Raw genomic sequence first — 19384 nt, forward strand, 5'->3', positions numbered from 1 at the left:
AAGTGTGTATACACTTGAGTGTGTAAGGCATGAGCCTGGGGACTTATTTCCCCCATCCCCTGGAGCTCCTCCCTGGGGGAACCGTAAGAGCACGGTCACCAAGACTTTTAACATTTACTGGATGCTTGTGTGGTTTCCATATATTTAGAGACCCCATGACTTGCGGGCTCAACTCAACACAACGAAGTTTCACACTCACGTAATAATGTTTCAGGTTGGTAGGCAACCCTTCTCCACACAGTGATTTGAGGACCCAGGCCATCCCTTAGCCTACTGTCATCCACATGGTCCTGGCTGAGTGGCCATGGCCTGGGTCCTGCCATGGTGGAAGAGGACGGTGAGCGTGGAGAGGTACATGTGATCTCCAGCCCAAAAGTGGCACATACTGCTCCCATTTACTTCCCTTTGCTGATAAATTAATCACATGGCCACAGCTCAGGGCAAGGGAATCTGGGAAAGGTGGTGTAGCCAATGCCCAGAAAGCAGAGAATGATTCGTGGAGGATGGTAGGGGACAGCTAGTGTTCTCTCTGCTGCCTGAGAACCTTTGCAGAGAGGACTTTAATTATAATCAGAGCTGTGCTTCCTGGGTGCCAAGTGCCGGTCCAAGAGCTTTATATATATTGACTCATAGAAGTTGTGTATCTAGGAACTTACGAAAATAGAACCTTAATTATAATTACAGCTGCCATTTCCCCAGCACTTACAGAGTGCTGCATTTTATTTGCATGAGATCATCAGATCCTTAGAATAACTCTGTGAGGTAGGGACTGTGATCCATTAATTCATTTAGGGAATATCTTCTGAGTCCCTGACAAATGCTGCACACTGTGAATAAAGCCCTTGTCCTCATGGAGCTTACTCGGGGGTGGGTAGGCCCACTGACCGGGAAAGACGGTAAACAAGATGTAGTGTATGCTGGATGGTGGTAGATGCTGTGGAGAAGAATAAAGCCAAGGAGGGAGAAGAGTTCTGGAAGGGGGTTGCCATTTTAAACAGTGTAGCCCTCCCCCAGGGAGCAGGAACTGTGTGCTTGGGCGGGAAGAGCAGTCCAGGCAGGAGGAGGCAGGAGCCCGCCCAGTGTCAGAGAGGGCAGAGCTGGAGGGATGAGGGCAGAAAGGAGCAGAGGGCCGGTTCATTATAGCTTTGTTGAAACTTGGCTCTTGCTCTGAGTTGGGAAGTACTAATTCATAGAAGTTTGGCACCAGAGCTCCTTTGAAAATAGAAGCCTAATTATAATGATAGCTACCATTTACTGAGCATTTACTGTGTGCCAAGCCCTGTTCTAAGGCACTTTACGTGTGTTAACTCATAGAAGCTTGGCAACTAAGAATCTTCAAGAATAGAACCTGAATTACCGTAATGGCCATCATTAAATCAGCGCTCACGGTGGACCAGGCCCTGGGCTAAAGTGCTTTATATGGACAATCGCATCGGATCCTTATGAGGTAGGGGCTGTTATTTATTTATTCATTCATTCAACGGTGATGTGTTGAGCACCTGCGAGATACTGGCAGTATCCTGGGAGCTGGGAGTAGAGCAGAGAGCATGAAGAACAAGAATAAGAATCCCTGCCTTTGTGGAAACCCCTATTATAATGGGGAAGACCGATACTTTTTTTCTTTTTTTAAGATTTTATTTATTCATGAGAGACACAGAGAGAAGCTAAGACATAGGCAGAGGGAGAAGCGGGTTCCTCGCAGGGAGCCCAGTGTGGGACTTGATTCCCCAGACTGGGGATCAGGACTTGAGCTGAAGGCAGACGCTCAACCGCTGAGCCACCCAGGCATCCCAAGACAGATGCTTTTTAAGTGAAATGTATAAAACATACAGACTTTAGAAGGTAGTAAGTGGCTGTGGAGGAAAACAGGGTGGGGAGGCTTGTACCTGTATGTGAGGCGGTTTCAAGTAGGCCGTGGAGGCTTCAGTGGGAAGGTGACTTCAGAGCCAAGACCAGGAGTAGGGAGGAGTAGGGAGTAGGGCACCTGCACTGTCTGCAGGAACCATGAGTGCAAAGGCCCTGAGGTGAAGCCCAACCTCAGGTATTTATGGAAGAACACTTAGAGCATGAAGCTGTTGCTAAGGAAGGCAGGGGAAGACTGGTAGGAAGGTAAAGTCAAGGAGGGGCAGAGGACCAGGCCTGGTAGGCTGTTCTACCAATTTGGGTTGTGTCTCCATGTCTCAGTCATTGTCATAACCCTCAGAGGTATAGGGGCTATTATCACAACCATTTTACGGCTATTCAGCCAGGGCATAGGGAGGTTGACTTACCTGCTACAGGTGGGTCACACAGCTATTAAGAAGCAGAGCCTGGGTTTGACTCCAGACGGGTGGATGCAGGGCATACATTCTTAACCATTAAGCCACATACCAGAAATGGCAGCCTGGCTGTCCATAGCCAACGTCTGACTGGCAGGAGTGTGGTGGTCTCCACACAGAGTTACTGTGTGGAGTGTGTTGGTCTCCTCAGAGTTACTGAGGTTTTTTTTAAATCATGTTGGTTATCAACATTTAAAAACAGGCAGCTTTCACATCAAAATGGAGGTTCAGGGTTTCTCTTGAAGACTATGAGGTCTAGAGTGCTGAACCCACAATCTCATGGGGCAGTAGCTTGCTAGAGCTGGCTAAGGGTTACCTCCCGCTAATGGGGCATTCCTCCCATGTGCTCATTCCTCTCTGTCTGGTATCTAGACCCTCATATCCTGCTTGCTTCACTGATAATGGTACCTGCGTGGCCATAAAGAACACTTTCATTTTGATGCCTGTTACAGAATCTTATACCAAAGCATCTGTCAAAACCCACACTTTTCATCCTAGAAGCTCAGAATCTGAGAACCTGACATTTATCCACTCTTCAAGTTGAGACTTTCATAACCGCTATGGCTTCACATCAATGAATCTCAGAATCGTCAAAGCAGAAATTCACAGCTCATTAAAATACCACGGATGGATTTTATTTCCTGGAGCAGCACACTTAAGCACTTTTCTGCCCTAAGACAGGGCTTTCTAAGCATGGATGTAGAGAGTCATCCAGTTATCAGCAAAAATTCCTAAGGATATGTCAGACTGGGAATCAAGAGACCTAATCTGCTGCCTGGGGTCATTCAGTTGCTCAGGGCCCAGACAGGATATGAACACCAAGCTAGGAATTCCAAGAGAGGATTTAACACAGGGCAGTCATTATGCAGCTGTTAGAAGTCTGAGAGCACAAATGTGGAAAAATGAGGCAACTGAGCAATTTGTGCCTACAGAAAGCTCCCACCTCTAGGACTAGGGTACAGGTCCAGCAGGATTTTGGAGGACAGGCCATGTGCAGAGGTTTAAACCTCAAGAGGTTTAGCACAGTACTGGTGCTGATACAGAAAGGCACTGGAGTCTGAGCTGCTGCTGGAGGGCTTCCAGCAGGATCCCAAAGCAAGGTGACTGCTTTCCCCTTCTTCCTATCTTCTTTATGCTCATACATCTCGTAGGCAGAACTTGAGGAAGCCAGTTCTGGAGGGAGTCTGGGAGACCTAATTGCAGAAAGCCCAGCATCACAGAGCATCACAGGGAGGGCTGCAGGTCGAGAGCCACTAGGTAGACAGGCATAGTCAAGCATTTTTTGAGCCTCTGAGATCAACACTATCCTAGGTACTGAGGAAGTGAGGAAGACAAAACACTTGCCCCCAAGACTTTGGATTCCAGAGCAAGGACAGAGATAATGACAAAAGTGGGATAATCTCAGGTATTGAAGAGTGCTAGGAAGAAACTAAGGGTAAGGGTTGGTGGTGCTACTTTAGCCAAGCAGGTCAAGGAGAACCTCTCCGAGGATGTAGCATGTATTGATTCCTAAGTAGCAAGTTCTGGGTAAGAGCACTCGAGGCAGAGGGAAGAGCAAGTGCAAAGGCCCTGAGGTAGAAGCCAGCCTGGTATGTGTGACTAGAGTATAGTGAAGATAAAGTAGGGAGGTAGTTGAGATTGCTTAGTGGGGTGGGGCTCCATCATTGTTGGGTTTTCTGGGCCTGGGAAAGGTCTTTGGATGTTTTTTATGGGATGCCATTGGAGGATTTTAAATGAGGAGTTGTGTGTGCTGACTTCACGTACACAGGATGTGGTCTGTAATGGACTGGAGAGGGGAGCTGTGGTCGCAGGTCTTGGGTGGGGGTGGGGGTATCACTTAGGAGATCCCTGTGGGGAGGGCCTGTCAGACTCCAGAATTTAGAAGTTGAGTACACAGTTGACCGATCTGATGGTAGTGGTGTAGGTGGGGGCTGTAGGAGTCACACTGACCCTTTTTATGTTTTGGGGACTCCTATTCATCATCCAAGTGACTCTTCTCCTGGGGAGAAGTCTGGGGTTTGAGCTGAACATAAAGATTTGGAAGTCACCAGGATGCTATTTAAAGTCTTGGGAATCTATGACATCTGGAGAGTGGAGAGAAGAGGAAGAACACAGGCAGGCTGCTGTCTGTCTCAGGGGAGCATGTGTGATTAGTGCCTCAGGTTTGGGTTTGAGGGAACCGCTGTGGGGGTGGTGTGAAACATCTGGGTTGGAGACTTCTGAGCTATCACCAGGTGCAGAGGAAATGTTTGGCTTTGGTGAAGTCGGTATTTTAGGATAGAGTAATGGCCGACTGACTCCAAACCACCAATTTCCCCAAAAGTCACCCCAGCAGAGAGCTCCAGGCTGGCTGGCCCTGTCCAGATCCTACAGGACACACACACAGCCCCCTACTAGAGGTAGTATTTCCCAGGGTGGGAATCCCGGCTTCCAGGCTTCAGAGTAGGTTGTATGTCCATCAGGCAAGAGGTCAGCAAACTTACTATAGAGGACCAGATGGCCCTTTACTATTTTAGGCTTTATGGGCCATACGGTCTCCATTGCAACTAACTACTCAAATCTGCCGTTCTGTGCTACCGACAGGCTGTAAATTATGCTGCACGTGACAGAGACCCAAAATAATGGTGATTTAAACAAGATCGAGGTTTATTTCTCTCTTATATGATTGTATGGAAGTGGATATTCTAGGGCTGGTATGACGACTCTGCTCCATGTAGTCAACAAGGGACCAGGCTTCTGCTGTCTTGCGGCTCTGGCATCCCATATATTGCTCTCATGGTCCAAGATGGCTGGATACCATGTCCACACTCCAGGCAGGAAGGTGGAGGAAAGGGCATGTCCCTTTCTGAAGCTTGAGAACTCGACCCAGGATTTAGCCAGAACTCCGTCACCGTGCCACACCTAGCTGCAAGGAACCCTGGGAAATGGAGTGCTAGTAGCTACCATGTACCTAGGTAAAAATTGGGAAACAGCTATCCTCTACCAGATTTACCTCAGCTATGGGCTTTAAAAACATCCCTCAGATCAGATAGTGTCTGTAATTATTGTATGCAGGGCATCAACCGGGGTCTCTAAGGGGGGCAGGGCAGGTAATCCAGAGTCCTGACCACACTCAGTACTGGCCTGGTGGGACCCAGCCTAGGGTTAGGCTTTTCAAGAGCTGAAAATAGGATCTTAATGGGAACTCTCCCAGTGTTGGCCAAATACAACAGGAAACAGAAGGTATCCCTGTTTGATTTCAAACCAGATTCCCCACAGGGCCAGGCCAGCTCTGACCTGAGCTCCCCCCTCCCAGTGCCCTTCTTTTTATTTATTTTGCGAAAGCGTGCGTGTGCACATGCGTGTGGGGGATGAAAGGGGGCGGGGGTGTGGGTATTGAGAATCAAGCAGGCTCCCTGCTCAGCAGAGCCCGAAACCAGGCTGGATCTCATGACCCTGAGGTCATGACCTGAACCAGAATCAAGAGTCCCACATTTAACCGAGCCCCCTCACTATGCCCTTCTTATATTTTCTGGCAATTCCTGCTCAAAAGCCAGAGTTTCTGGTTTAGACATTTTAATACAGATCTTTTCTGTTTTTAGATACTATTTGCTATTTTATTCATGTCATCTCACCTAAACATCTAGAAAATATTCCATGACCAGAATGGTACATGAAATTAAGCGGGCAATAGATTACTGGGCAAGGAGCCCAAATCTAAATACCAAGGCCCCTCAGTGAGTGGGAAAGACTGTGACAGGGAATGGGAGAAGACAGAGACTTGAATTGCAACCCCCACATGACTCAGAGTATAGCCCCCAACTTTGCTACCCCACCCCAAAGGCCCAAGTTTCCCCACATTTGAGACCCTTCCAGGGACATTACAGCCCCGTCACACCTCACCTTCCCTGTCCCCCTTCAGGCACAAAACCAGGGGGAATTTGCTCCTACAGCTCATGGCATCCATCTGGGAAGAATTAAAGGTGATTACACAATCTGCAGCTAGTTGTGATTTCAAAGTATTTAATTGGAAACAAGGGAGATACAAATAACAATTTTCCCTTTTGCTTGTTCATTTCTCTTAAAAGATTTCACTAATTTCGCTATATCCCTGAAGGCCTTTGTGTCCTCCAAAGACTGAATCTGGAGATGAGCATCTTCTGGGTCCTATTTATCAGGAGTCCTTTGCCTGTCCAGGGAGGGAAGCACATCCTTCCAAGGCGCCCATCCCTTACCAGAGGTGGGTTCTAGCAGCCACAGAACCCATCCCCCCCACACACACCCGTTGCCCTAGGGAGGGTGTAACCCTCACTCAGAGTTCCCCCCGGGCATGCCGGATGTAGTGTTGATGCAGCCCAGCTTCTTGGGCAAAGTCCTGACCACACTCAGTGCAGGCAAAGGGGCCTGGAGGGGTGCGGGTCTCATGTGCCTGGCGGTGCCGCCTCAGAGAAGCAGCCTGCCCAAAGGTCTTGCCACAGTCAGGGCAGGGGAATGTAGGGTGGGCAGCGGTGGGTGCAACTGGCGTGGAGGGCCTGGCCGCTGGACCGTGGCTGCGCTGATGGGCGAGCAGGGCCTTTGAGGAGGGGAAGGAGCGGGCGCAGGTGAAGCAGATGAAGAGGGCCCCCTGCAGCTTCTGGGCCACGAAATCGGCTGGGTGCTCCCGCTTCATGTGACGCTCCTGGAACTTGGAATCGGCGAAGGTGATGAGGCAGCGGGTGCACTGCGGGGCCCCCAGGTGGCCTGAGGGACGTGGGGAGAGGTCGGGGGGAAGCCAGCAAGAGTCACCAGGACCTCTCCCAAGCCCCAGGGTCTTGCCAACAATTTACATTCAGTGCTTACTACATGCCAGCTGTATGCCAGGGCTGGACAGTGGCACAGGCAAACTATTACAGGACGTTTTATGGATGAGCAGACTGAGGCTCTGAAAGGTTAGGCAACTTGCTAGGAAATGAAATGATGGAGTCAGGAATGGAACCCAGGGAGTGTGCTCTCCCAGCAGAGCCATGTGATTAGAGCACAGCCTCTGGAGCCAGACTACTTGGCACTGAATCCCAGATCTGCCACTTCCTAGGCAAGTACAACGGTTTCCTCATCTGGAAAATGGGGTCATAACCATATCAGTATGGTTGACTGATCAGTACAGTTACAACTACCTCATGGGGTTGTTGGAGGGAGCAAATGGATTATTACTTCATGTAAAGTGCTTAGAACAGTGCTACACAGTGGTTTGCGGTTACTCGTATTGAGAAAGAGAAAAGCAGCTTGACAGTCAGGGGCTGGCCTGGCACTCACAGCTAGGCCTTGGTGTTCTCCTGTTGAACAGAAGCAGTTTCACAGAACCTTGTCAGACAAAGCCATGCTGTGACTGAGATGAATCGCATCAAGACCATGCCAGAATAACGTCTGAACACAGACAAAACATGAACATTGTCCAAGCCACAAAAATGACCAAACATCCCCTATCCTGGCTCACAGGAGGGGCTGCTGCTTTATCAATCACAGCTTGAGCCTTTGTACCCCCCCCTCCTGGATAAGATTTATTTACACAGCCAACCTATCTTTTGCCCCTACTTACTGGCAGCATTTAATTGGAACAAAACCCTTCCTTGTACCTTCTCCCAAATCACCTAAGATAAGTCCTTTCTAACACTGAGATGCCCCACAGTGCTTCATGGTGTGTGTGCTTCCTCAGTGCAATGAGCGATAAACCCAACTTGTTCAAATGCAGGTGTGTTCCTGGTGGTCTTTGGCCGGAGGACCTTGACACTGGAGCTCATTGTCCCAGATAACCTCTTTGCCTCAGTTCCCTTATCTGAAAGCAATGCCAATTCCACTGGGTCTGTCAGGAGGACTGAGATAATGAAGGTTAAACTCTTAGAAAGCGCCCAACACCTAGTAAGCATTCAGTAGAAGCTGTTGCTATCCTATGTCAAACTGGCTACCTCTGCTAACAGCAGACTCCCCGATATCAGACCTTCCCCTTCTCTGCCACTAATCCCCTTTACAGCCGTGTCACCTGAGTAGTGGCAACCTCTTGTGACAGGGAAACCCGAGCCCAAGTCACACACCCAAAGTCTGGGGCAGAGTTGGCACTGGAACTCCACTGGAGTCTCCTCTCTCAGTGTCCATTTTCTCCCACCCAAGCCTCTCTGGGTGCCACTCTGTCCGTCCAGACTGCAGCCCATTCGAACTTATGTGGCCAGAGCGGGATGGGTACATCTGAGCACAATAAAGGTAAGGGTAGAGAATGGCAGTTGCTGGTAGGGCAGCTTATAAACCATTTATTGCGGCCCCTTTGCAGCAGGCGAGTGCTTGTAACATGCCTGGGACACTGAAATCCTTTTAGCTAGCTAGCATCGGCTCCAGCACCCCACCCGTCTGGCCAGCAGCACTCACAGATGTCGCCTCCTGGGCTGCGGGGACTCCTCTCCTGGGACGAATCCTGCTGCTCCATGGCCCCTTCGAGATGCGGGTCCTCCATGATGCCTGGGATCCCTCTGGTCAAGAGAGCAGCACGCATGACAGGACAGTAAATCAAGTGAAGTCGCTCATGTATCCGTCGCACGAAGGGGCCCGCAATCCCCTGGTCCCGCCCACCCGTAAGAGGCCATCCTCTTGAACTCTCACCTGGTGGAGCTCTCCTCAGGGAAGCTTCGACCCTCTCAAAAGATCCGACTCCCCAGGCCTGTGATGCCCCGTGGAGCCTTCTGGCCTGTGTGAGACCTCTGGCCTCCCACATCTAACTCCCTGAACTCCGGGCGTGGAACCCTGGATCTCTTGATCTCTCGACACCAGCTCTCCCACGTGTCCTGAGGCAGGTAGTGGCGCCCAGGTCTAGCCCGCCTCCTCCCGGGAGGCATCTTTCTCCGACATCCTGTGACCCTGGTTCCACCCCCGGCCCCCGCCTCCCACGCGCGCCTTCAGCCTCGGATCCCTCCTCCCGAGGCCGGGTAGCCCCAGGCCTCGGCTTTTCCCCGGACAGCAGCGGGCTGCTCCCGTCGCGCCGGCCAGCCGCTCGTCACAGCGCCGCCACCCGGAGGGAAGCGGGGTAGGGCCCCGAGGCTCAAGGTCCAGTGGCTCCCACGCCCTTTCGCCGGAGGAGCCTCTCGAAGCCGAAACGCCGGCTACCACCCGGCAGTGGTGCAGTCGCGCCAGCCGGGTCCTCAGAGAAACGGGAGGGGGCCTTCCCCGCAGCGGGATGCGTTGTGATGACGTTGCGGGCCGCCCGCGCCGTACCGACCTCCGCTTCTTGCGCAAATGTGGCCGGGCGCTGCTGGCGCGCAGGCGCTCTGGCTCCTCATTGTTCGGGGCCCTGCGGCAGCCGGAGCTGGGGAGCCGGCGCGCTGCGATTGCTCTGCGCAGCCGCCGTGAAGGGCTGTAGCCCCGAGGTCACGCTTCCAAGACACACCCCCTCCTTAAAAGAGTGACGTCAGGTTAGAGCCCTCGGAACGGGTCTGGACGGCCCCCGCTCCGCCCCGAGTCGGGGCGCCCTAACCTCTTCGGCCTCCGTCCGCCCGACCCCAAGGGCGGGGCTTCTCAGCGGCTGCTCGGCCGCCGCCGATTGCGCTCTCCGGTGACTGCCAGCGGTCTGCTCGGTTAGTGGTTTGGAAGGGAGGAGTGCGGGAATCAAAACATCCATGTCCCTGAGGGAGGAGGGGCCTGGAGGTCCGGATGTCTAAGATTTTGAAACCGAGAGAGTGGGGCGCCTGGGCGGCTCAGCCGGTCGAGCGTCTGTCTTCTCTCAGGTGATGGTCCCCGGGGTCCTGGGGTGGAGCCCGCATCAGGCTCCCGCTCAGCGGGGAGTGGGCTTCTCCCTCTGCCCCAACCCCCCTGGCTGTGCTCTCTCTCTCTAAAATCAATAAAAAATATATTTTCTAAATGTATCCAGAAAGAGGGCGGACAAGCCACCCGGGTCCTTGGGGAATACACAGGGCGTGGGTGCCGGATTTTTCCCTGGGAGTGACACGCAAGAATGGAGGGGGGACAGAGTGAGCAGACCGGGAAAGAAAAAGGTCGAGTGCTCCCTGACCCGGGTCTGCACCACCCCCTTGCCTTCCAGGTATGCCACCGCCACGGGGTGACGTGACCGCCTTGTTCCTGGGGCCTCCGGGCTGTGGCAAGTCCGCGCTGATCGCAGCGCTGTGCGACGGGAATGTGGAGACCATAGAGATTCCCGAGGGCCGGCCGGACTCCGGGATCCCCAGCCTGCGAGCAGCGGGCCCTGGCCTCTTCCTGGGCGAGCTGAGCTGTCCGCCCGCAGCGCCAGGGCCCTGGGCGGCGGAGGCCAACGTGCTGGTATTGGTGCTGCCCGGCCCCGAGGGGAACGGGGAGCCCCTGGCCCCAGGGCTGGGAGAGGCAGCGCGGGCCGCCCTGGCCCGAGGGACCCCGCTGCTGGCTGTGCGGAATCTCCGCCCTGGGGAGTCACAAGATGAAGCCCAGGCCCGGGATCAGACCGCGGCCCTGCTGAACAGCGCGGGGTTGGGGGCCGCTGCTCTCTTCGTGCTGCCCGCGGACTGCGGCCGCCGAGACGGCTGCAAGGAATTGGAGCGCCTGCGGGTGGCGCTGCGGAGCCAGGCGGAGGTGCTGCAGAGGTGAGCGAGGACTTGAGGCCTGGTGCTTTACATTTCACACCCAGAAAATGTTCTTTGAGATCGCGAGACCCCACCCCCAGTGAGTTTGGGGTAGGCCTTAACAGGATAGCTGCTGGGGGCCCTGCTCTCTGGCCCTGGTCCTGCCCCTCAGCGGAGGTTTTGAGGTCAGCGAGGCTCCACTCCAAGCCAGCACTCAATGCTGGAGCCTTTCTTGTCTTATAGGCTCCGCCCCACCAAAAGGTCAGCTCCAGGTTCTGACCCGTCCTCCCAGGTTCTGCCCCCTGCAAGCATTCTCAGGTCCCAAGCCCTGCTTCACTGAGCATTTTAGGAGAGGCGAGGACGTAATGCCCAAATGCTTCCCCCATGGCAAAAGTTTGGAGGAAGGCTTACTCAGCACACAAGCCTGTGATCCCCGCCAAGATGTTACCCAGGGATTCACACTTTCGAGCCCTCCTCGTCCTCTCCACCTTCAGCTTTGCTCCACCTTCAGCTTTGTTCTCTAGCTACACTAGTCCTTGTAAAGCCACACCCTCAGTGAGCCTTGCCCTTTCTGGATTTCCTCCCCCTCTGCCTTTCTTTAATCCCAATCCCATCTCATTTCTATGCCCACTCGCTGGCTACCTCCTAAATACCGCCCCCCCCCCCCCAGGTCCCTGGCCACCTGTTTTATAGAAGTCCAAATGAAGCCACCGGGTCAGTGCACATCTTTTTTTCCTTAGCCACTTCTTGGTAAGCACTAGTAAGCGAGGCTTTTCCCCTCACTGGCCCTTCTTCGCCTCAGTAAGCCTAGTCTCTGCAAAGAGCGCCCTGGGTGACCTTGCTCCGGTCCAAAGGTGCTTGCCTTTCCTTTAGCCCACAATACAGTTGCAAGTCAGTCTTTGCCAGAGCCCCATCTTCCGGGAGTTTTGCTTGGCCTTTCTTAACCCTGCAAGGCCCTTGGGAAAGTGCCCCCTCCCCCAAAGACTAAATCTCAGAGAAGATTTAGCAGGTTCCCCTTTTTAGGTTTTGCCAGAAACCTGACCTCAACCAACCTGCCCTCCCCCCATTTTATTTTTTTGTTTTTTAAAAAGATTTTATTTATTTATTCATGAGAGATACACACAGAGAGAGAGAGGCAGAGACACAAGCCAACGGAGAAGCAGGCTCCATGCAGGGAGCCCGATGTTGGACCCCATCCTGGGATCATGCCCTGAGCTGAAGGCAGACGCTCAACCACTGAGCCACCCAGGCGTCCCCCTCCCCCTGCTTTAAGCGCTAATTCCTATATATTGTATGATGAGTCTGGCTCCTCTGTCTTGTTTCAGGGGTTATTAAAAAACTCCACCCATATCATCCTAGTCTGGTCCCATCCCCATAATGCAGTTCTCCCACGTTTAAACCCTCTTCTGCTCTTGACCCTCCCTTTCCCTGTCCCCTTAGGCTCCTGCCCCCGGCACAGGATGGCTTCGAGGTACTGGGTGCGGCAGAGCTGGAGGCCGTGCGGGAGGCTTTTGAGACCGGTGGCCTGGAGGCGGCGCTGTCGTGGGTTCGCGCTGGCCTGGAGCGACTGGGCAGCGCGCGGCTGGACCTGGCTGTGGCCGGCAACGCTGATGTGAGCCTCGTGCTGAACGTGCTCCTTGGGCTGGATCCCGGTGACCCAGATGCTGAGCCTGTTTTCGTGCCCGCGGGGCCCACGCCCTACCCGGCCCCAGAGCGTCCCAATGTGGTGCTCTGGCACGTGCCTCTGGGCTCCGCGGGCACTGCTGCTGCTGCCACCCCCCATCCGACCCACTACGACGCCCTCATCCTAGTCACCCCGGGGGCCCCCACTGAGAAGGACTGGGCTCAGGTTCGGCCCTTCGTGCTGCCAGATGCGCCGCTGGTCGGCGTGCGAACAGACGGTGAGGGCGAAGATCCAGAGTACCTGGAGGAAGAGGACAAGGCAGAGAAAGAGAAGCCCAGCTGCGAGAGCTTAGAGAACACAGGCGGAGAGGGGGTGAAGAATGCATGCAGTGAGGGAAGGGAGAAACGTGGCCCGGGATTGCAGAAAGGTAGCGAGGAAGATTCCGAGAAAGCAGGCAGCGGGGAAGGCTCGGAGAAAGCGGGCAGCGAGAGTGTGCCGCCTGTTGGCGGCGGCGGGAAGAAATCAGGCAGTGGGGACGCGGAGCGTGCGGCCGCGCTGAGCCCCGAGGATGAGACGTGGGAGGTGCTGGAGGAGGCGCCGCCACCCGTGTTCCCGCTGCGGCCTGGCGGCCTCCCCGGGCTCTGCGAGTGGCTGCGGCGCGCGCTGCCCCCGGCCCAGGCAGGGGCGCTGCTGCTGGCGCTGCCCCCCGCGTCTCCCCACGGGGCGCGCATGAAGGCTGCGGCGCTGCGGGCCGGGGCGTGGCGGCCGGCTCTGCTGGCCAGCCTGGCGGCGGCGGCAGCGCCCGTACCCGGCCTAGGCTGGGCGTGCGACGTGGCGCTTCTGCGGGGTCAGCTGGCCGAGTGGCGGCGGGCGCTGGGGCTCGAACCCGCCGCGCTGGCTCGACGCGAGCGCGCGCTCGGCCTAACCCCCGGGGAGCTGGCGGAGCGGACGCACTTCCCGGGCCCGGTGACGCGCGCCGAGGTGGAGGCCAGGCTGGGCGCGTGGGCGGGCGAGGGCACTGCCGGGGGCGCGGCGCTGGGGGCCCTTTCCTTCCTATGGCCCGCGGGCGGCGCGGCGGCCACCGGCGGCCTGGGTTACCGCGCGGCGCACGGCGTCCTGCTGCAGGCCCTCAACGAGATGCAGGCCGATGCCGAGGCGGTGCTGGCACCCCATGTGCCCGCGCAGTGAGGGGTGGGACGCGGGTCGGGGGGCTGCCGGGGTGCCCAGTGTCCCTCCTGCTTGGCTCCCCCAGGGGCTGAGGACTCCACGTCCGGGTTAGAGGGAGAGGGATGGGGGGGGGTCCAGATGCGTGGGATGTCTGGGCCTCTGAGGTAGTGGAGCTGGGGGCCACCACTCAAAATGCTGGGTGCTTGAAGGGAATGAGGGCTTTGAATTCATTGGGGTGGACTTTAAGATTCTAGTTGCTGGGTGGTGGGAGGTCTCCATCTACAGGAGGGAACGGGACTGTGCAAAAGAGCTGCAGAACCTTTGGTCGGGAATAGAGAGATGTCTGTTATTTGCTGCTGGGGGGCGGGAGGGGGGTTGGTGGGTCAGATTCTTTTCCCAACTGTTGTGGGGAGGATGGTCCCAGAAAAACGAGGGAAGGAGGCAAGAGGTCTGGGCATGGTTGGCCCTGGGGGTAGCCAGAGACCAGGAATGAAGCCTTCTGGGTGTGAAGGACAGGAACCCATACCTCAGAGGTATCTCCCACAAATTCCTTATGAATTTGGACCCTGGCAATCACCTCTCTCAGTGCGAGTTTGGAAAGGGACATGACTACCCCCCTTTTTATAAGTGCTGAGTGATTCAAGGGATCTTTGGTGTGTCTGTTCCTTTGTCCCTCTTTCCCTTAGTGGTTTCTATCTCTTTTTGGTCTTGATTTCTTCTGTCATTAAGCCGAACCCTTTCTGGCCTTGATATTTTATACTCCTGCCTTTTTTGGAAAAGCAGCTATAATGCTGCACTGATGCAGATATTTCTGTGTTGGCTACCTCAGGTGTCCCCAAGAGGCTCTGCCTTCTGGTGTACACACGGGGCTGCGGAGAGCAAGAGACCCACAGAACAGCGAGGTAGTGTTCCAGATGGTGGGAGTGTGCCATAAGTGAAGCAAAGGCAGAAACCACAGTGCCTGGAATGTTCTAGGCTGCCAACTATAGGTAGAAAAGATGCCTCAGGTCACAGAGTTCTTGTATCAAAAAGCAGGAAAGGGGGACCCAAAAGGCCATTAAGTAGCATCTCTTTTATGAGAGATGGGGAGGGCAAAGCCCAGGGGGGCAGGCTCTAGGCCCAACAACACACAGCAGGGTCCTATGTGGTCTGGCCCCAACCTCATCCCCTAACCAGCCTGATCTTCCGATGCCTGGGTGGGCCACATTGGATCCTACCCCAGGATCTTTGCATTTGTTGTTCTTTCTGCCTAGAATGCTCTAACCAGTTATCTTCTCATAACTGGTTCCTTCTTATCAAGCAGATCTCCACTCAAACGTCCCCTCAGAGAAGCCATCCCTGTCCAGTGTAACTGAATCAGCTCACACACCCCCATTACTCTTCTCAGCCAGTTGATGTTTCCCTTGCAGCAATTTTTACTGTAGGCAATTACCTTATTTATTTATTTACCTATTTAATAGCTATTGTCCTTTTACCTGTCTTGTTCTCTGCTCTACCCCCAACACCTAGAAGAGTGCTTGACCCACAGTAGGTGCTTAGTAAATATTTCTTTTCATTCATTAGTCAGTGGCAGACTGCAATTTAGATTGTCAGCCTCTTGCCACAAGACAGGGAAAATGAGCAAGGTGGGGAGAAACAGGCATCTGATGGGAGAGAAAGCTCCTGTCTGAGGTCAGGGGATCTGGGAAGCAAGCACGGCTTTGCCACTGTCACTCTGGGTGACTTGGACCAGTGCCTTATGTTCCATCTGAGAAATGAAAGGGCTGGATGAGAACCGTAAATACTTACAAGATCCTATTTTCTTTGACAGCGGGAGACAAGGGTGACCGATCTGAGAGACAGGTCCTTTGCCAGATGGTATTCCCATGTCCATCTTGAACCCCTACCATTGGCTCAATTTATCCCATCATAGTTGAGATGGCTGAGGGTGGAAAAAAGCATTTGGCTTTATACTGAATGGCTTCAGACATGGTCTTCAAAGGCCTTTCAGGCTTCGGGGAAAGGTATTTGCCCATCTCTGTAATATCCAGTACAACACTGTCTACCTCTCAATCTAGAATGCCAGCCATGGGAAAGTGGGAGAGGTACACAGCCGTGCCGTCCAACAGAAACGGGTTGTGAGCCACATCTGTAATTTGAAATGTCCTAGCAGCCACAGTAAAAAGGTAAAAGAAAACAGTGAAAACTAGTTATGTTTCACTCATCCCAGTACACCCAAAACATTATTTCAACATGTAATCAATATAGAAAAGAATGAGACATTTTCCATTCCTTCATGCTGTCTTTGAAATCGGGTGTGTATTTTGCACTTAGCACATGTCTCATTCAGATGATAAATTCTCATCGGAAGTACTCCTGTTTAGCTTTCCTAAAGTTCATTAATGGAGAAAGAGATTCATACACCCAAGTTGTCCCGGTTATATTGAACAGTTTCCCAATAACTGAGGTGCATATCAGTTTTTAAGTAAAAATGAATAAACTCCATTTCTCAGTCACCCAAACCATGTTTTAAGTGCTCAGTAGCCACATGTGATGTGTGGCCACAGTACTAGACAGCACAGACCTAGAACACTCCCATCATCACAGGAAATTCTACAGACATAGCTTTAGGGTCAGACAGTCCTCCTGACATTGGGGCAACCTTGGGGAAGTCACTCAGCAAATGGTATCTACCTCACAGGGTAATTGTAGGAATAGTGTATGTACATGCATTCTCCCCCCTGCCTCTCTCTCTCTCTCTCTCTCTCCCTCTCATACACACGCACATGTCAGCATGCTGCAGCCCTCCAGAGAAGCCTGGCATATGGGGAGCTCGAACATAAGTCTTGTTGCCTTTGCCCTTGGCCCCAGGCAGTACCCAGACAACTCTAGTCTGGGCACCTCTGTCTCATGCCCATGCCTTTGCTCACAGAGTGCCCTTGTCTTTTTCTGCCACTTTCACACCATCTCTGATTTGGTCTGGCCTAACATCTCTGCCCTGTGCTTCCCTGCCTCAAATTCCTTCTGCTCTCATGCCAATGGGGATCATGCCAGAGATCATATCTGAGAAAGCAAGACCCAATTTTGTTTGCTTGTGTCTCTTTTGGGGAGTGCTGGTTGTGTTTATATGTGTATATGAGTTTATATGTGTATATGGACACTCTTGGGTGTCATGACTAATTTGGGGGAAGGGTTGTTTTTAAATTATGACTTTTGAAGGGAGTCCTAAACATTGCTAGTGAGGCTTCTGTCTCTGGTAGCATCCAAGCAGAAAGATTAAGACTCCCTTGAGAACTGATTGCTGCTGCCCTCGGGGTGTGTCAACATCATACTTCCAGGCTGGAAGACCCTCGAAGGCAAGAATTCCAGGAAATGTATGCTACATCTTGGCATTGCCATCCATTACCAGAAGCAGAAGTAGAAGAGACAATCTCATCACCTTAGCTGAGTTTCATACATTTCTGGATAATGATGAAGAGACTTGTATCCATTGGGGTGGGGAACCAGGGAGGGCTAATCCAGGGTGTGGTTGGCCTGTGGTGCTTTTTGAAGAGGTCAATAAAAATGAGTAGAAATACCACTATGTGTCTTTTCTTTTGGGGTTTGAAGGGGAAGATGCTTGGGATTTTGCTTAGGTCTGGGGAAGGAAAGGGCTGGAGATAGTACTGGCTCTGAAGGAGGAGGAGACCAAGGGTGGGGACTCCTGGGTCCTAGGAGAGGAAAGATGGGTGGTGAGGGTCCCTAGGGGAAAGAACCCCTTGAGCTGGAATCCAGAGACTGAGAGTATGTATGTTGGGGGGCGGGGAGGGTGGTGCAGGTGGAAACAAGACATTTAGACCTTAGAGAGCTTACAACAGTAAAGCATCCCAGCTCTGGAAGCAGCCTGGCCCATTAATGTCTCTCTGTAGCTGTGTTCTTGGAGAGGCCCTTCTGACTCTAGACCTGGCCACATGATTTGCCTGGAACAGCAAACACAATAGAAGTAGATGCTTGAGGGATGCCTGGGTGGCTTAGCGGTTGAGCATCTACCTTCGACTCAGGGTGTGATCCCAGGTCCAGAAATCAAGTCCCACATTGAGCTCCCTGTGAGGAGCCTGCTTCTCTCTCCGCCTGTGTCTCTGCCTCTCTCTCTCTCTCTCTCTCTCTCTCTCTCATAAATAAATCTTTAATAGAGAAGTAGATGCTTGGAAAAAGTTCACATATTAGGGCTTCCTCTCACTGTACCCGTCACTACGGTCACACCGAGAAGTCCAGGCCAACCTGCTGGGTGAGTAGAGGCATGTGGCCCAGTCAGTCTTAACACCCCAAGCTATAGCCAGCCAACCGTCTGAAACCGAGCTGCCTGGCTGATAGAAGCCAAACCCAACAGGAGAGCCAGTCGGCTGATCCCAGACCAAACAGCAGACTAAATCACGAGTTAAATAAAAGGTGATTGTTCTAAGCGACTACCTTTCAGAAGAAAGGTAGTCACAGAAGAGGTAGGTGCAGAAAGGCAGCAGCCAAAGATAACAGATACAGTCTTACTCCCCGTCTCTGTGCTGGGGTCCTTTCTCCCCCTCGTCATGACCCAGTGATTAAAATCTGAAGCCCTTTGGGGATCCCTGGGTGGCTCAGCAGTTTAGCGCCTGCCTTTGGCCCAGGGCCTGATCCTGGAGTCCCGAGATCGAGTCCCACGTCAGGCTCCTTGCATGGAGCCTGCTTCTCCCTCTGCCTGTGTCTCTGCCTCTCTCTCTCTCTCTCTCTCTCTCTCTCTCTTTGGGTCTCTCATGAATAAATAAATAAAATCTTTAAAAAAAATCTGAAGCCCTGCCACTTTTTAGTCACGTGAACTCCACTGTAACATCCCTCCTCTGAGCCTCAGATTCTTCTGAAGACAGGGCTGAGAATAACAGTGCCTATCACGGGGAGTTGCGGCGAGAAGAAAATGAGAAGTATGTGCTAAGAGGCCATGGCACCCATTCATGCTGTTTAAGAAATACGTCTGTGTTGCAGACCAGGATTGCACTTCTTAGCCCCCGTGGGGTTTGGCAGACCATGCGACTCGCTCCATCCCATGGGTTATGTCAAGTCCCTTCTGGGTCACAGCATTTAATCACCCACGCGAGACTTTCCTGCGCTTTCCCGTAGACAGCAATGTTCGAGTTGGTGGCTGCCCTAGGATCCTGATGAGCAGACAGTGCTAGACATGTAGGGTGAAGGAAGAATCAACTATTCGTGAATGGAGACTCGTTCAGCAAATACTGCTCTTCCTCCTCCCACTGGAAGGGGAGTACACTTCCTTGCTCAGTTGATGTTGGCTTTGACCACAGGGTTTACTTTACTCAATGGAATGTTAGCACACCTGACCTCAGAGGGGCTCCTAATGCACTTGGGCTTTGTGCTCCTGTGATCTGCCATCAGAACACTAGCCAGGGAGCCACTGATCCCAGAACTTGTATCCTCCTCCCAAACTGGAGCCAAACCAGCTAATGCAGAGCCAAAAGGAGAACTACCCCAGCCACCCCCAAACCCTCAGAGAGAAGAATGCCTGTTAGGGATTGGTCTGGGGATGGTTTGTTACACAGCATTACTGCAGCGTTAGTCAACTAATACAATTTTTTTTTTTAAAAAAAACTAATACAATTTTGTTGCTTTAGGGGCACCTGGGTGGCTCAGTCGGTTAAGTGTCTGCCTTTGGCTCAGGTTGTGATCCCAGGGTCCTGGGATCAAGCCCCATTTTGGGCTCCCTGCTCAGCGGAGAGTCTGCT

General features: G+C 53.1%; 2 protein-coding genes across 3 annotated transcripts; one reads left to right on the forward strand and one right to left on the reverse strand.

Moving 5' to 3' along the window:
• Nucleotides 1-6303: 6303 nt before the first annotated feature.
• ZNF576 (zinc finger protein 576) lies at nucleotides 6304-9572 on the reverse strand. Its single transcript, XM_041742735.1, has 3 exons — nucleotides 8925-9572; nucleotides 8694-8794; nucleotides 6304-7037 (listed from the first exon to the last, which is right to left on the reverse strand). The coding sequence occupies exons 2-3, from the start codon at nucleotides 8776-8778 to the stop codon at nucleotides 6610-6612; spliced, it is 513 nt and encodes a 170-aa protein (XP_041598669.1). The 5' UTR covers nucleotides 8779-8794; nucleotides 8925-9572; the 3' UTR covers nucleotides 6304-6609.
• Nucleotides 9573-9739: 167 nt separating this feature from the next.
• Nucleotides 9740-16668, forward strand: IRGQ (immunity related GTPase Q). 2 transcript variants are annotated; one of them, XM_041742731.1, is made up of 3 exons: nucleotides 9740-9892; nucleotides 10357-10888; nucleotides 12308-16668. In XM_041742731.1, the coding sequence occupies exons 2-3, from the start codon at nucleotides 10359-10361 to the stop codon at nucleotides 13677-13679; spliced, it is 1902 nt and encodes a 633-aa protein (XP_041598665.1). In that variant the 5' UTR covers nucleotides 9740-9892; nucleotides 10357-10358; the 3' UTR covers nucleotides 13680-16668. The 2 variants fall into 2 exon arrangements, with proteins under 2 accessions (XP_041598665.1, XP_041598666.1); XM_041742732.1 differs by lacking the exon at nucleotides 9740-9892 and adding an exon at nucleotides 9918-10042.
• The last annotated feature ends 2716 nt before the right edge of the window (nucleotides 16669-19384 follow it).

The sequence above is a fragment of the Vulpes lagopus genome, chromosome 2 (genome assembly GCF_018345385.1).
Source record: "Vulpes lagopus strain Blue_001 chromosome 2, ASM1834538v1, whole genome shotgun sequence".
Taxonomy (NCBI): domain Eukaryota; kingdom Metazoa; phylum Chordata; class Mammalia; order Carnivora; family Canidae; genus Vulpes; species Vulpes lagopus.